The 16,034-nt window shown below is 44.8% G+C and overlaps 1 protein-coding gene and 1 long non-coding RNA gene across 9 annotated transcripts in view; one reads left to right on the top strand and one right to left on the bottom strand.

Moving 5' to 3' along the window:
- The window catches only part of LOC118507829 (dopamine receptor 1), an 82,428-nt gene extending 67,742 nt beyond the window's left edge, over nt 1–14,686 (bottom strand). The window contains exons 1-2 of one of the 8 annotated variants that reach the window (XM_036046927.1): nt 14,417–14,686; nt 11,939–12,389 (exon numbers count right to left, since the gene is read on the bottom strand). In XM_036046927.1, coding sequence (XP_035902820.1) covers nt 11,939–11,995 — 57 coding nt within the window. In that variant the 5' untranslated portion in view covers nt 11,996–12,389; nt 14,417–14,686. Of the gene's footprint in view, nt 1–11,938; nt 12,402–12,579; nt 13,366–13,420; nt 13,663–14,416 lie in introns of those variants that run through there. The other 7 variants (XM_036046928.1, XM_036046933.1, XM_036046935.1 and 4 more) reach the window with 7 other exon arrangements.
- LOC118507833 overlaps nt 1–16,034 on the top strand; it is a 65,607-nt gene that overhangs the window by 41,233 nt on the left and 8,340 nt on the right. The gene's annotated exons all lie outside the window — the stretch shown is intronic.

The raw sequence follows: 16,034 nt of genomic DNA, 5'->3' as shown, positions 1-16,034 counted from the left end.
CGCCCAATCGAACATTAGAGCTATAATGCAGGAAAAGAAAATGGCATTCTCTATCACTCCGGCAACGCACCCACTATCATGGCGATGGAATGGAGTCTTTGAGCTGTACTAATCCATCGGTATTCTAAAAATCACTTCACTCCCAGATAGGGCATGCAAAATAATCGATAGCTTAACCCTTTCCTTTCTGCGATGCGATTTGTCCTTGTGTATGGAACATATTCCTAGGCTGCTCCGTGCTGCTCGAGGTATGCGATGCGATGCTATTCAAGTTGTTTACAAGCGTGCACGTAAACACGTCAACTACGGTGTTTAGTGCGCTCTCCGTGAACAACGTGAATAGTTCATGAGGAGGTGGTCAGGCTTGTGCATAAAATATGCCAACTGGACACTTTTTTGCTGGTACTCTGCACTAAGCTGGCATTTTGTCTATACAATTCGTACCCACATGGAGACATGTAGCGTAGTTGTTCCATAGGATCACTGCATGTGGCCATCTGGACCTATACGCTTGATGTGAGAATCACTTTTTCATGATGTGTGGAATAAATGCAAAACATCTCAAATGAGATGCTCACCATCTTTAACTTCGATTAGTTGTTATCGTGATTGTCGTACCTTTTTTTTTATTTTCTACTTATTCTACTTTTTTCGCTCAGATTACCTCACGCACAATGGATATTAAATATGTAACTATATTGATCAAACCAGCATTGGCCTGATGGGCCTAAATATTGGTTAATGAAGTTTTAGATTTTGTTATATCCTCATTTTTCGGGCGCTGTGATCTACGCATGGCAAGACTAGGCAAGACGAATCCCATCCGGACCGTTCCCTCATGGTGAGGAACGGGTTCCAATTACATAGTATCATCTTTATTCTTTTACACTTCCAAAATTGTTAACTTATAAGAGTTATTCTCAGTACTGCTGAGACGGGATTCGATACCCTGCTGTATCATGGTCGATGCTGTTACCGTTTCTGTCACTGGATCACTTCAAGAGGATCAGGAAATTAAAAATGATTGAACATAGTTTTTCATCCCACCAAATACACAACATAGTTTTCGCACCATGAATATTCGGCATGGCTGTCATTGATAAGGCATGCCCAGGACATCCGCATGTTTCACGACGTTTTCAATTATCATAATGGATACACTTTTCATCGTTAGCATCAATTCGGTATCAAAAACTCTTCTTTACAAGTAAAGAAACATTGTTCAATGTATCTTGGCTTGAATTACCGTCCCGGTCAATTTCCCATTTACTGGACAGTTCCCAGTGCTTTTAAACTATGGCTATCTGCTAGCTGTTTTACTCATTGACTTCAGTTTCCTAAATTCATAGTATAACGGAGTTCCGGTACCAAGAAACCATGAAATTCGTTCAGCTAGAGCTAGAGTGCATTCATTTTTCATATTTGAGTACTATTTGATAATTTTGCAATAGAGTCCTACATTTAAAAGTTTTAGCAGTGCTCTCTTTAAATTTTGATATGTTACAGGATTTCTGCAACATACTGACAGCAAACTGATGACAAACTTCTCAGCAGACATTCTTCCACATCGCCCCTTTCTTCACAACAAGCTTTCTTAAGTGAATCGATAGATGTGCTAAACATTGGTTGATATGTTGAAAAGCTTACTTTGAGAATACATGCTCCAGCCAGTTGTTATTGCCTTCACTCTTTGTGACCATCGGGTGGAAACAGTAGCAAACGCTTCCTTTGGCACATCGATGTGCATGTGCTTTAGATTGACATAGTTGCTCGTGCCACATCTATGGTGCATTCTCGCTTACTGACAACGCAAACTATCCGTAAAAGCGTGTGTCTGGCAAGCTTTCTTCGCACGTCACTTGTCACAAGCCATACGGAGCCAGTCTACTGAGGCGTACAAGGCGTACCTCCCAGGGCGTGTACGTGCAACGTGTCAGTTTGGAACTGGTCCCAGAGTGTCGATGGATATGTGCAAATTCTTCGCACAATCCCAGCGTCCACCAGCGGCCAGTCTGCCAAACTCTTTGTTTCATAGAAACATGCACTCTTTTGCACTGACTGTGTCCCATCATCAGCCTGCGGTCGTACGAGCCGAAGGGAAGGATTTTCGACAAATTTCCAATAAACCAAACAGAAGAGCTCTGCTGGCAGAGTGTCGCCGACGTGCCCGCCCGATGCTTCCCAAGTGTTCGTCCGTTTCGGCACAATGAAGTGCAATCGTGAGAGAAACCCGGAATAGTTGTTCGTCATCAGGGTGAAACCTCATTGAGCACGGGCAGGCTCAGGCAACAGCCATGCACACTTTACGTGGTGCGTGTGTGGAATGTCCATCGGTGAATCAATTCCAAAACCCTGTTCGAAGGCGGGATTTAGGACTGGATAGGATGTTGTGTGCATTCGTTATTTTAAGCATCGCTGACTCGGTCGGCGCGATGAAAAACATTCGCCTGCATCGGACGTCCTGCAATTCTCGCACGGCGCCATTCTCGCTATCTCGGTGCTTGCGGAATCATGACGTGTGTGGTATAACTTTTGGGTGACGTTTCGCGGCAGGTTACAATCCCCAACTCGCCCCTTCTCTCACTCTCTCTTTCTCTCGCTCTCGCGCGTGTGTCCAACACATAATTTGTATGCTCCCCGGGTGAAAACTTCCCCCATCGCATGAACTGCAAACCAACACTTAAGTGCTAACCGTCGTCAACGGGGCTCTCAGGGCGCGCATCAGCACTACTGGGCAACAAGGTAGTTCTAGCCAGTCAGGCTGACCGGTTAGTGATTTTAAATCTCACTCAATGGCGGAAACCATTCCCAGAAGGTAATCCGCTTTCGGAAATGGGGAAACATTTACCCAGATTTGTGCGCGTACACACACACACATACAGGTACTGAAATTCGGTGTCTCCGTTCGATGGCTATCGCATGTTGTACGCGCGCGTCCGAGGGGGTGTGTGAGCGCTCTAAAGTGAATTCGCTAACGAGCCAATCTTATGCTAAATTGCTTTCCCGAGTACTAATGCCAACCGTTTTCATGTTGGCTCTTGACGTTGGATTTTTAATTAAAATCCTTTTTTACCCTGATTCCGATGAAACCAGCAAACCAGGCGAAACAAGTCTTTTGTGCACATCGGTACCACCACCACCACCACGGTGCTTTCGCTGCTTATACAGCCACACACACACAAAATCGGCACTGCATCCCGATACACGGGAATGGGAAGCTTAATGAAACAAAACAAGTTCGAACAGGTGCGCTCCGTTTCTAATCTCTCGAATAGTCGAGTTAATTATGCGTGAACATGCAAACAGTAATGCTGCCCAGGCGAAAACAAAACAGATTTGAAATTTTGGTTTTGATCATTTTTCAATTCTCTTTCTGTTGTTTTTGTCGAAAGAAACATAAACTGCCCCAATACGACAATACCCGAATTATCGTAGATATTTCAACGAACATACGCCGATAACACATTAGAAATTGGTTGGATAATTTAGTTCATAACGATTTTTCCATCACTCAAGTAATTTTGGTGTAGTGAAATAATACAGGTTCTTTGGCCATTATACTTGTAGCGATCCAATTTCTGACCTCAGCGTAAGCGGATAGCCTCACGGCCAGCACGGACAGCTAATTTTTTTTCATGCAGTAAAATTGTTATTTTCAGGTAACCCACCGTGGCCCGGGGTCTATCGTGACCAGGAGATTGTTAAGTGCTGATCACACAGATAGCAATCAGCCATCAGATCAGAAATGGATCGGAAGAAGTAATGTCTCAATTGGTCTAAATAAATCACAAAACTGAGTCTGATGCGAATAAGTGTGATGGTAACAAAGAAAAAGAAGTTAAGGTAGGGCTTATCAACACTTTTAGACAAGAATAGAATTCAGTCGGTGGCAATCTAATCGGATCTTGTTCGATCGATGGCAATAAGTTGCTGATGCTTCGCATAAAAACGGGCTACAAAGAATGGAATTCTGGGCAACAACCTCCCAGTGCATCTCTTCCGCCTTTAAGATGTTTTGTCATAAATAGATTCTGGTTTCTAAGATTTTGATCCTGATTAAAAGGCAGCGCGTGTTGTGTTCAAGTTGATGAAAATTAGGCCAGTGAAGTGTCAAACCAAAGCACAACAAGCCACATTTTTCTTTGGAACGATTCTAGCCGTTTAGTCCAATAATCCATGTATGGATCATTACCCCAAACTCTGGCGTTGAACATTAGTTCGCTAAAGTCTTTAATAATTCTATGCATGAGTCCAAGAGACCTTCGAAATAATTTCCTCGTAGTGTATCGGGAAAGTTATCGTTGATTTTGTTAATCATAAAAATTTATAACTTCAGAAGAACAAGTTTCCTAGAGTGAGGAAATCGTATAACACAACACTTATCAACACAGATTTAAAGATATGTGGCATATGGAAGAGCTCTTATAGTGCAAAATGCATCAACTATCGTCGGTAGATTTACCTCGTGTTGATCATCTTCCCCTTTTGGTGCAGCGGCTCAGGGTAAACCATGTCGTGCTGGTCCCACCAAAAGCAAAATATGATCCTCTGATCATCCAAATTTAAGTTTTCTGTCAATGTTGAGCAATTGCTCAGAAGATGCAATAGATTCTAGTTCCAACGTATCTAGGGTTCGGAACCATACGGCATCAAATTTTCCACTTTTGGCTCAATTCGGCTGCTTTTAAACGGTAGCACATTCGCTTCCGAGCTACTTCATGTATCTTGTGCACCATCTTAACAGTGGTTTAAGACAAAGCGAACATTTTAAAATGACAGCGTTACCTAATCATACCAGTTTATAATAAGCTTGCGGTCTTCATGTGACATCAAATCGCCACGAATTATTCGCGCTCCCAACGGTAACCTGTAATCGGTTAAATTATATCTTCTGCCCACCATACGATGCAGAAAGTCAAACCACAGCTTGCGTTCCCAACACTATTCCCAACGTGGATGAACATTTGGATTAGCGATGCAATCATTCGACTACCACTAGCGATAGCCGGCCCTCGCCGAAACCTGCCGTTAAAAGCTTGATGAGAAAATTCTTATCGACACGCTTCGCTCTGGCATTATACTAATTAAACAGACAGCCGCTACTGAAGCTGACGCCACCGGCCACTCCGGTCAGTGTTTGTTCACGCGCTTCCATTGTTTCCGTTTCCACCACAACGGACGCGTGTGTATCGTGGGAACCCACTAAGGAGGAAAAATCCCAAGTGGAGAAGCCCCCCCCCCTCCTCTTCTATTTACAAGGAAAGTCGATCGATAGTTCAATCAAAATGAATTGCATCTAATCTGATTGAAAAGTTCTTCGCTCGTCGTTTGACAGGTAGGGGTGACTCGAACGTGTAACGTTAGAGGCGAAAGAAAGTTAAACATGCACCGTGGCACGGTAACAACAAGGTGCAAATAAAAACCCAGATCCGTCACACGGCTGCCCTGAAGCAGAACGATTTTGTGCACAAAATCGTTACCTTGCATCCGGCGAGTTGCTGTGTAAGTTTCTAGTGCATTCAGCATCATTTGCCAAGTGCTGTGGTAAACTTTCCCACCCTGGTATCGGCAACCGGGGTGTGTAGAGCTGTTCTCTTTCTCCTCCTGTAATCGATTCCGTGCCTCGGTAGCTTCACATCCGAGCTTTAAAACGTTTGCTCACTCGCTTCACTCGTCGTCGTTGGATGTACATGCATTGTACCGATAATTATGATCAACTTTGCCACATGCTAAACATGGAACGAACGCGCGGGCGCGCAAAAAAGGATGCACCGTTTTGGTTGTAACAGATTACGGGATTAACATACGGAGCCGAAAAGATGGGATTACTGCGCTGCGGTGCCACTACTAGACGCCAGCCAAAGTTACCAAGGATGTCAGTAGTGTCAAAGCTGTGCAGCTCAAATCCGACGAAATGTGTTTGCTCTCTCTTTTCATTCTCTCTCTCTCTCTCTTTCGTTCGTTCGTGTACACGATAGCAAAGAATGAAAAAAGTGCAATCCTTTGTATCTGCACTGTGAACACCTTCACTGCACGCGAGCACTGTATCAGGTGTAGCGCACATACGGTGCACGCTAATCTTATTGCAAAGGTATTCAATCATCTCGCGCGCCGGCTGTATGGCACATGGGAGGCTGTGGTATTCAAAACTCAGTTTAGAAACCAATTCGATTACGAATGAACGTAATTCAGGGAGGCGGAAATGTAATCACTACCAATGAATGTGGTAAGCTTTAGATACCCTTTTTCGATGGACTTTTAGCTACAGGTTACTGGTTTGGCAATGAAGGGGTCACCCTAACCTTTAACCAAACTGCTGTCAATGTCAGTATGTAGAGTTCAAGTGGTTCTTTAGCGCACTTTAAGGTCAATCGATCAAGAATTTGATTTGCTTTCAATTTGGAAATATTAGATTCCCTCTCTTTATCTCGGAGGCACAGTTCCGAGTAACTGTGTCAACAAGATAAAATGTGTAACTTTGTGCTAGGAATGTTTGGCGGCGATGTTGTCTACGCATCTTCTCACATCAAGCGCTGTGAAGCGAGCATTTTCTCGTCCGTTGCGTATTTTAATCAATCGTCAATCTACGCCAAACCATCGTAACCCGAGGCCTCTCGCGTTTTCACATACATTGTTTCTTCCGGTTTCCAAAGCAATACCCGTTCCACACACACACACACGCGCGCGCGCTGATTGATGGTTCATTTATTCGCTACTCTGCGCAACACATGGAACCAGTAGAATATGATCTGCGCGCGGATAGAGTGATGTGGGGCCGTAGATAGGGCAAGCAGTATCCTTACCGCGGGTTCAAAGAGAGCCTGATAGCCCGTGTAAAGTTCTGTCTATCCCTTCCTGCCTCCAGCTCCACCTGCCGTCAGCCGAACCGGAAGCGAAAAGTCATTACTGTCCTTTTTTATTATTTATCAATAGATATGCTTTTCCCAGATTCCGTTGGACCTCCTGGTGAGCGTTCTCGGGCAACCTCGTGCGCTTGTTTATGGCGGTTCCTCTTTTTTTCTTTTTTTGGTGGATGGGCGCAATTTTCGGACGAATCTACGTTTCACATTTCTTTCCCATTTCGGGCGAGTGAGCTAGTGAGCATCGCAACACCGTACCGATCGTCGACCTCGTGGCTGACTGATTTCGAAACCACCCAACGACAGCGAACGTACCAACGTTCCGATGTCATGACACTGGCAGCAATTAGGAGGAAATTAAACGTCAATTCGTCCGCCTTTCGGGGTGCCCGGTTGCCGGTTGCTGTCAGGATCATTTTAGATTGCTTTCATTCGTGAGTATGTGGCAGTGAAGGGAGGGGGGGGGGGGACCGATTTGAAGCTGGCCCCAAACCCCAAAAAAAACGCACCGGATGCATGTTTGTTTGACCCACTTTCTCGGTGAACGTTCTTCGAAACATTACATTCGACGCCGCCCTCGCTTTAAAATAATATTAAAAGCTTTTGAACCACGTGGAGCACGTGGCGAGCAGGTGGAGGCCGACGACGAAAAACGGTTTTGGTCTGTCTGTTTTTTGCTCACTACTTTCTTCCCACGTTCGGCAACCAGCTCCAGTTGGAGTGGAGCTAAAGTGGAATGGCGTTTGATTGATTAAAATACGGCAATGCGCACCGCACGATCGAGGCCCACAGTACTGTTGCGGCCTGCTTATCCCTGTTGGCTGACTTTTTTTTAGAACGAATTGAACGAAACTCGTTACTTCAAGTGGGTCCTCGTTGGCTGTGGGAGAAGTGGAACTGCGAGACAAACGTTGTAAAAGAAGGTCACAAATTTATTGCGTGACACATTCGGTTTTTTGGGCCGTTGCCCAGGAAAAAATCACATTCACCTTCACCGGTTTGGTAATGTTTACCAAAAGCCTCGTTTGACTCGCCCAGCACGAAGCGCGTTGTTTCGCTGGGATGAAAAGTGGAAAATTTAAATCTGAACTAGATGGCGACCTTTTGATTGTTTAGTACACATTATCATACCAGGTACGAAGGTACCGCAGCACGGAAAGCACGATGTGATACACTTATCACTGCTCTCTGGAGAATTTAAGTTGTTAAAACAACGAAACTAAAGCGAGAAAAATATGATAATACTAATGATGATAATGATGATGCTGATCCCACCAAAACTCCGTATGGGATCGCGGTGGTCGAAATTTAAGATTTGTGATTTGGTAGAGGATTTCTAAATTTAAATTTGGGCTATTTGGGGCCTGAAAAGCACCCCCTACACTCCTCTGGGTAGTAGTCATCTACGGACGACGAGCCCTTGGCATTCTTTAGTCTAACATAAATCCATTCACTGCCCACCTAAGATTATTTTTATTGGCACTTCTCTTCCTGTCTAAAATTTTAATGTCAAAATCCCTTCAATTTCAATTCGATTTGGTAAAGAGGAAAATGGTGCCGAGCAATTCGCATAGCTTTTTCTATGCGAAACAACGTCACAGTGTTGCAGTGAATTTTTTAATATCGTATATATGTACATAATAAACAGTATTGGGCCCTTGAGGCGTTGCCTTGTGAGACATCCATCGTGTTTTATATCAGGCAGATGATGTTATCAGAGCTCTTCCCTGCTGCTAACTCTCAAACCATCTCAATTCATTGTATCCCATATCTCATTGGTGATTGTATTAATAATTCCCCGGAAATAATCCCAAAGGATCTCTCTCTCTCTCTCTCTCTCTCTCTCTCTCTCAAGCTTAGATCCAGATAAAATTACAAGAGTCACTTGTCTCTATTTGATAAACATTTTCCACTTAGCCAGAGCAATGTTTAGGGCAGTTTCGCAGGAATGACGCTCACGATACCTATCCTGAATCTGTTTTGGAATGTTTAGTGTCTTTTTCCTGAATGTTAAACTGGACATCGTGAACTTTTCCGTCAAGCGAGTCCCAGGAACTTTAGGTATGGGAATACTAATGGATTCCTTCAAGAAGGAATTGGGAAATTTACCCGAGAATAATGACGTGTTGATTATGTAGCTGCTATCTAATACTTCCAGAGAAATTTTGATTTTTCTCTAAATTTGTAATTTAAGGTTCATTTCTTACTGAGGTAGTATACTCAATCATAATCACATCATGGTTTCTGCAGGAACGCTACTCCTAGACTCCTTAAATGATATCAAAGTATTCTTAGTCATTCAGAAAACCAGAAAGATATTCTTTCTTATCGTTCCCTCAGCACCAAATGCAAAGCATTTCACCTTTGTTACTTGTTACTTACTTTGTCGCGCTTCGTCATGTCAATGTAAGCCAATTCTCTCGCCACCGTCCGATGTCGAACTGCGAACTCGATCCCGAATCAAATGACAAATGGGTTCAAATATTCTCACCCCTCACCAGCCTGCCTACCAAATTGGCAGTATATCATTTTCGCGCCCAAGCCCGAGGAAAATTTATTTCCCTGCTGACGGTATCGACAATCGATGCCAATTGGACATATTCTCAAACCGATTACCAAATAAACATTAATAGAGGGAAGCATGATGGATGGCGGCAGCTACCCGTGAATCCGTGAATGACGCATTCAACAAGCGACGAAAAGTTGGAGTTTTTTGTTCAATTTTTAGTACCTTTCAGGAAGTTGGCGGAAATTTTTAATGGCTAACAAAAACACCGCAAGTGATTCACGGGAGCACGCTTCAGCGAGCAAAAAAACTCAAGCAACAGATAGCTAGTCAGCCAGCCAGCCAGCCAGCCAGCCAGCCAAGCAGACGCCAGCAGGTTGACGGACAAGTGGACAGACAAAAAGCAATTAAAAGTTCAATAAAACTAAGCTGTCGGCTCAACCGTTTTAACACCTGGTCACATCCGGCCCCCGTTTCGTTTGGATAGTCAATTTGAGTTTGGACTATTATTTGAAACAAAAAGATGACACCAAATGCTGCTGGCCAGCAAGACAAGAAAAAAAACACTCGCAAAATCGACATCCCACTTTGACATCCTTCCGGCAAGTTCGCGGCTACTTTTTTGACAATCCACGTGAGTGGCGTTACGAGATGCCCTTGGAGGGTGGAAGTTTACGTAAATTACGGTCACTCCACCGGCACCAGTTTAGCATAGCAGCGGGACGCGGGACGCGCCGGTTCACCATTAAACACAGGACGTGCTTTCGTTTCCGCTAATGGACCTCGGGGAACGCAATGCCGGGGCGGCACTCGGTTTCTGTTGTGTTGTCCGTCGCGCGAAAGTCACAATGCCCCAAGGGAATCAAAATTATGACCCTCATTGATGTCAGAGATGATGATGATAAATATTCTACCAATAACATTCGCCACTTTTAATCTTACAAACGCGAGCGCCAACGCGAACTGCGAGAAACTGCCTCTTCCTTTGGCATTCAGTATAGATCCCGATGGTCCGAAGTGCCTTGTGAATACAATTTTCTTTACACAATTTGTGTGGATTTGCTATCCATCCCGGCAGAGTCTCGGTCGCGTTTCATCACGCGCAATGGCTCGCAATGGGAGTGGAGCAGAGCGAAATTAATAGAAAGAAAAATCTGACCACGATTTATGCGCTACCAGATAAACAAATTATCTTGTTCGCCTTCTTCCCCGTGCGCGGGATGCTCGTCCCGTCCTATCTCATCCCATCTGTTGCTATTGGGCGGGCCAGTATCGTTCCATTCGCAAGTTAATTGATGATAATTCCTTTCATTCATTCTACTTTTCTACTACATTAGCAAGAATTTTCAGACGGCGCAGATCAACAAGGACCCTCAAATCTGAAACCACGGCCGCCGGTCCTTCACGGCCTTCGGTCTCTTCGGTCGCGTGAAGGGCCACTTCTTCTTGCTGTGGCCCTGTACTTGGGTAGAAAGCAGGGCGCTATCGAATAAATAATGGTAATGAAGCACTGATTGCACCGAAAACGAACCTCCATGGAGGCGCCGGGTATAATTATTATGATTTCTCCACGCCGCGCTGAGAAGATTGTTGAGCAAAAGTTCACAAAATAACTTTTTACCGGTGGACCGAAGCGGAAGCGACTAATTTTGCGTACAAAACAATCATCATCAACAATTGGACAAATAAGTGTCGGACAGCATCCAGAGTGCTCTGACCATCGTTAGCAAAAGCACTGTTGGCAAGTACGTAACGCAGCATACGATCGGCGTTATATTAACTCACTTTCGTTGTTCCTGGGAATTTTCACTTATAAAGCTATAAACTTGATCTATTTTGAGAATACTGCTCGGGCTACTCTGTATCACAATCAAAGCATTATCCTCTGTCACAAATCTATTACGGCTGATTCCCACTTTCCATCTGATATTGATCTTGATTCCTGCTCACTCACAGCGATCAATGACTTTATCCCGCATTTGTCCATCCTTCGCCACAATTTCATTTCAATGGTGAACGGATGAATAAATTTAATGCAAGCAAATCATTTGAAATTTCCAATATTTCCTCTCCATCACAATACAATGGTGCGCGTTGAAAACGTTGGAAGAATGGTGGAAGATACAATATCCGTGTACCACCGCGTGTGATGCAGTAATCGTGGCAGATTCTTTCTCCACCGATTTGCTTCATCGCAAAGTGATAGGATTTGGCATAGTCACAGCCGCCATCCATTTGGAACACAGGAACAGGCGCAAGGCTTTTGGGGAATTATGAAATCAAATTCATTCGGCTTTACGTCGGATTTTGGCCGTAGGCCGTAACTTCCTGAGGCTCCTGGTGCACGATCGAATGTGTGATTGATTAAATTGGTTCACGTGTGCGAGTGTAGCAAAAGGTAAATATTATCCTTTTCTGACGTCGGTAGAATCCGGTAGTTCTGATGGCTGCTGGCCATCCCAGAACACTCTACTCCCGGGGCTACTCGGGAAAATATGCAATATGGCGGATCCCGAAAAAAGGGCTAATACATGGATGGCTGTCAAATCAAACACCAAAAATCGAAAATTACCGTGCTGGTGCTGGAAAGGTACCCGAGCGTCCGGATGTCGATGATATCGATGTCCATCCTGGCGGGAATTGGCTTCGTATCGAATGATGGGTTGATTCGCCCTGTGTCGCCCGTGTCCACAACTGCTGTGCGTGTGTGTGTGCCCCACCAGATAAGCTCCGGGGCTCCCAGGGGTTACATACACATATGCAACCACAAGCGTTAATCGAAACAGTACACACCGCTGCACTCTCAGTTTAGTGGCTGTTGCTGCACTAGCGCGGCTTTCCACACCAAATCGAACGGTGTGAAATGCAACGTAATTGAATGCATTTTTTCGTGACGCAAACACTGCACACGCGTGCACTCACACGACGCTGGTATTAAACTCACTCACTGTTTCGACACTGATTTTGTTGTTGTTGAGATTCCTGTAAATTTAACACTGCAACAATAGAATACCCTCTACACGCTACAGTGCAGACTGCATTAGCACAACTTTAGTACTTTGGAACGAAATTTCTACACAAAGGACCATGACAGACGCAAATAAAAAAAGCAAAAAGGGAGCAAACAAACTGGATTCTGTTTTGTTCCGCTCCTAATGACGTCTTTGTTGGTGAGCAACAAAACAAAAAGGTAGCAAAAGGAAAATCACTTACGTTTCTGCTAAAGATTCTACTAAAAATAATGACTATGGAAATTAAAACTTCGAAAACGCCCTGCACCACCACCACGACAGTGGTTCGACCGCCTGACGCGCACACGATCGCGCCCCGGATGCTGTTTTGTTCGCTATTTCGCTTTCGCGCGCTGTTCACGCTTGCACAACACAACTTTGAACTTTGCCTTCCGGTCAGGCAATCTTTCCACCCGACCGGGTAAGTATTTTGTTGCGTTCTTGTTAGTGCCGATGTTTCCCTCAAGTTCGACACCAGCAGCAACCCTTTACGGCACTGGATCCCATTCACAGGACCCACGGCGCAGTGATTGAACCGATTGTGATGACTCCGCAGCAGCTGCTTGTAGGGCCGTATGGCCGCGTCCCTAATCGATGCAGGAAGTACGGCCAAAGTTTCCTTTTCGCCCCTCACAGTTGCAAACTTCACGCGCGTCACACGAGCGTCGTTGTCCTGATCGTCGGGATGGGAAAAAATCACTCACTCGCTCAGTCCCGTTGCAGGACCCCCGCAGATTCGCTGGAACCGGATTGTGCTGCGATTGAGCAAATCGCATTTTCGTCACATCGCATCAGAAGACCATGTGTGAGGTGCTGATGAAAAAGTTGTGCAGTTCTTTGCCTCGAGTTGTTCAGTTTCAGATAGTCCGTTCGTTCGTTCGTTCGCGATTTTGTGTGACTGTTCCATCCACTGTACGGATCAGTGGAGCTTACATCCCGGAAGAGTAGAGCGTTGGCAACTTTATTGGAAATCCGTACCCCAAGCACTCTAGTGTGATATTGATTTTTGTTGGTTTGTCACTTAACTTCGTTCTTGGACTAACCGTATTGTAAGCGGACATTCCTTTTTCGAGAACGTGGCCAAAGATAGATTAACGAACACACACACACTCACAGACACAAGCACACAAGACACAGAAAAATGCTATCGATTTCACTGATATTCACCGCGGATAATAAATTGATATCTCGGTGTCGATGTTGTTGTTTTTGCGATGCCCCGGATCGACGCAAAGCACTTTGCGTGTTGCTCTTCGAAAAACATCCGTTACACTATCACGTTCCGATTTTCCCGGGGCCGGTTAAAGTAAGCAGTTTCGCTGCCCGATGTAAGACGAGAGCTCTCTCGGGGTAAAATTGGAAAAGTGCTAGAAAAGCAGTAATTTTCAGCTCGTGTGAATTGTACGGCTAGTGCTCCGATTTACCGGTCAACGTGACGCTCCGCTTCCAGCCCACCGATGGAACACACGCATTCAAATATGTGCGTACACACGCATAGTTATGGAGTGTTAATACTGCGGCTGGATAGCTTAGGCATAATCTCACTGCATACGATCAGTCCCCTGCCTGCCTGCCTGATGTTCGACCACCGCAAACTAACCCAACGTGGCGGGGGGGAGCACGCAACAGCATCTCATCTTTTATTCAAAAGCTGTCAAGATTACAATCGCAGCCCTTCCCGCCAAAGTTCACACTGGCTGGCGCACACAAACCGTTCCACTATCCACCGCACCGAGTGACCTATCACCATCATTGCGCGAGCCCGTCCGCTGAGACGTCCGATGACGTTGCGGTATGAGTGTCCTGCAGGACAACGGCGGCATTGTTGGTTTGTTTTAATGCCACATTTGCTACAACACTTGCGGTTTATGGCTTAATCCAAGTCCTTGCGTCCACGTTGTGTTTTGGAGCCCCGGTGCACGAAGCACATGCAACACTAGGTGCAGACAATGACGCTTATCCCGACCTCACAAACGACTCTAATACTGGACACTTCACACACACACACATACACACACACGGAACTCGAATTCCCTCACCTCGCTTCATACTGCATTTCCGGGTAGCGTGGTGCATGTCCGTATTAGGACAGACTCAGAAGCGAGTCACACATGCCCGACGCAGGATAAGCTCGCTCCTTCAGGTTACCGTTACTGCCAGAACATCGTCAACCGAAAGCTCGTTACTAACTGGCTGGTTACGCTGGTGGCTTGCTGTGGCATCGGGGGAACTTCACGGCTTCATACCGTTTACTACATCTTCGGCCTCGATTGTTGAAACAGATTCGGGTTTTTTCCTCACCTCGGTACGTTCTGCCATGTCCAGCTAGTAGTAACTTCGTTGATTTTTGTCGAGGGGAAAACGATGAACGCTGTAACAGATTGAATGAACTGAGTGCAGGAATGAGGGTCGAACAAGCAGCGGTTCCATCATCAGCTGTGCTATGGTGTTCTTAACAAAGAACAAGTAATGAACACGCTCATGAACTTAAGGGGAAAGAAAACTTCGTCCATGCTCCGTGGTCCAACTTTTGGCGGGCTAGCGCTCTATGTAAAGCTTTATGTACTGAATCGGCTTGAATGGTGTGTTATCGCGGTTCCCTATGTGTCATGAAACAATACTTTTTCATTTGAAAAATCACACATTAGACAGGAAACTACTAAAAGTAGTTTCAAACCACCCTTCACTGTTTGAATTTTAACTGTCACGTGGCCGGGTCTTTAAATCTTCGGCACAGTGCTGTTCAAAATTGCAGTTCCTTCAATCTATACTATGTCCTATCTTGCATATTAATTACACACGTGCGCGGCCGTGTGTTGGTATGTACCGGAAGGAATAATTTATTGTACACCGTTTTGCTCTTCTGAGTTGTGTTACACCTCGAACCACATTCGAATTAATTTCTCGCCCTAGTTTGGCACGTTGCATACTACTCGTCCTTCCAATGCTCGTACATATTCAACATTACACTAGACATGTGCTCTAACGCCAACAATCCTGTCCTGTGTTGGGCACATCGTTTGTTAGGATCCTTCGAGTGTGCGCTCGTACAGATGTTAATCGTTTCGTCACACACGCTGGCGTGATTATTTATTACACATCTCAGGACAAAGCAGTGTACGCAGTTTGTCAAGAAATTCCAGCACATTGGCATGGGGAAGGATGGCAACGAGTTGTTGGTTCTCATTTCGCTCAGGATTTGTGTAATCACTGGTGTGGATTTCTTCCCGAATTCGAGATGCAGATCTTCATTTCCCGATTCCTCAGCTTGCGGAACATTAAAACTAAACATGGTTTCTACTGATGAGTGTAGCTTACCAGAACTTTAAGGAAGAACTTTCTTTTGCCTTCCTTTTGTTCGTTAAGATAGATATTAGTATTTCTATTATCAATTATACAGCAGCTTCCGTGATTTTGTGTTTACGAGCGGAAATTAATTAGCTATCCACTTTTCTAGTGGAACGTTGCGATAAAGGGAACAAAACAACATTAATTTTTTATCATGCTTTTAACGCGGAGCAAAGATAAGATGTTTGTGTTTAATTGGATAGTGTAAATAACTACTCATGAAGCTAAGGCGAAGAAGGGCATGTGATGGTTTTTCTATTAATATTTAATAGCTGTACTCAATATCATTTCTAAATCATTCAAAAACTG

This window comes from Anopheles stephensi, chromosome 2 (genome assembly GCF_013141755.1).
Source record: "Anopheles stephensi strain Indian chromosome 2, UCI_ANSTEP_V1.0, whole genome shotgun sequence".
NCBI lineage: Eukaryota > Metazoa > Arthropoda > Insecta > Diptera > Culicidae > Anopheles > Anopheles stephensi.
This window is presented reverse-complemented; position numbering and strand designations above follow the sequence as displayed.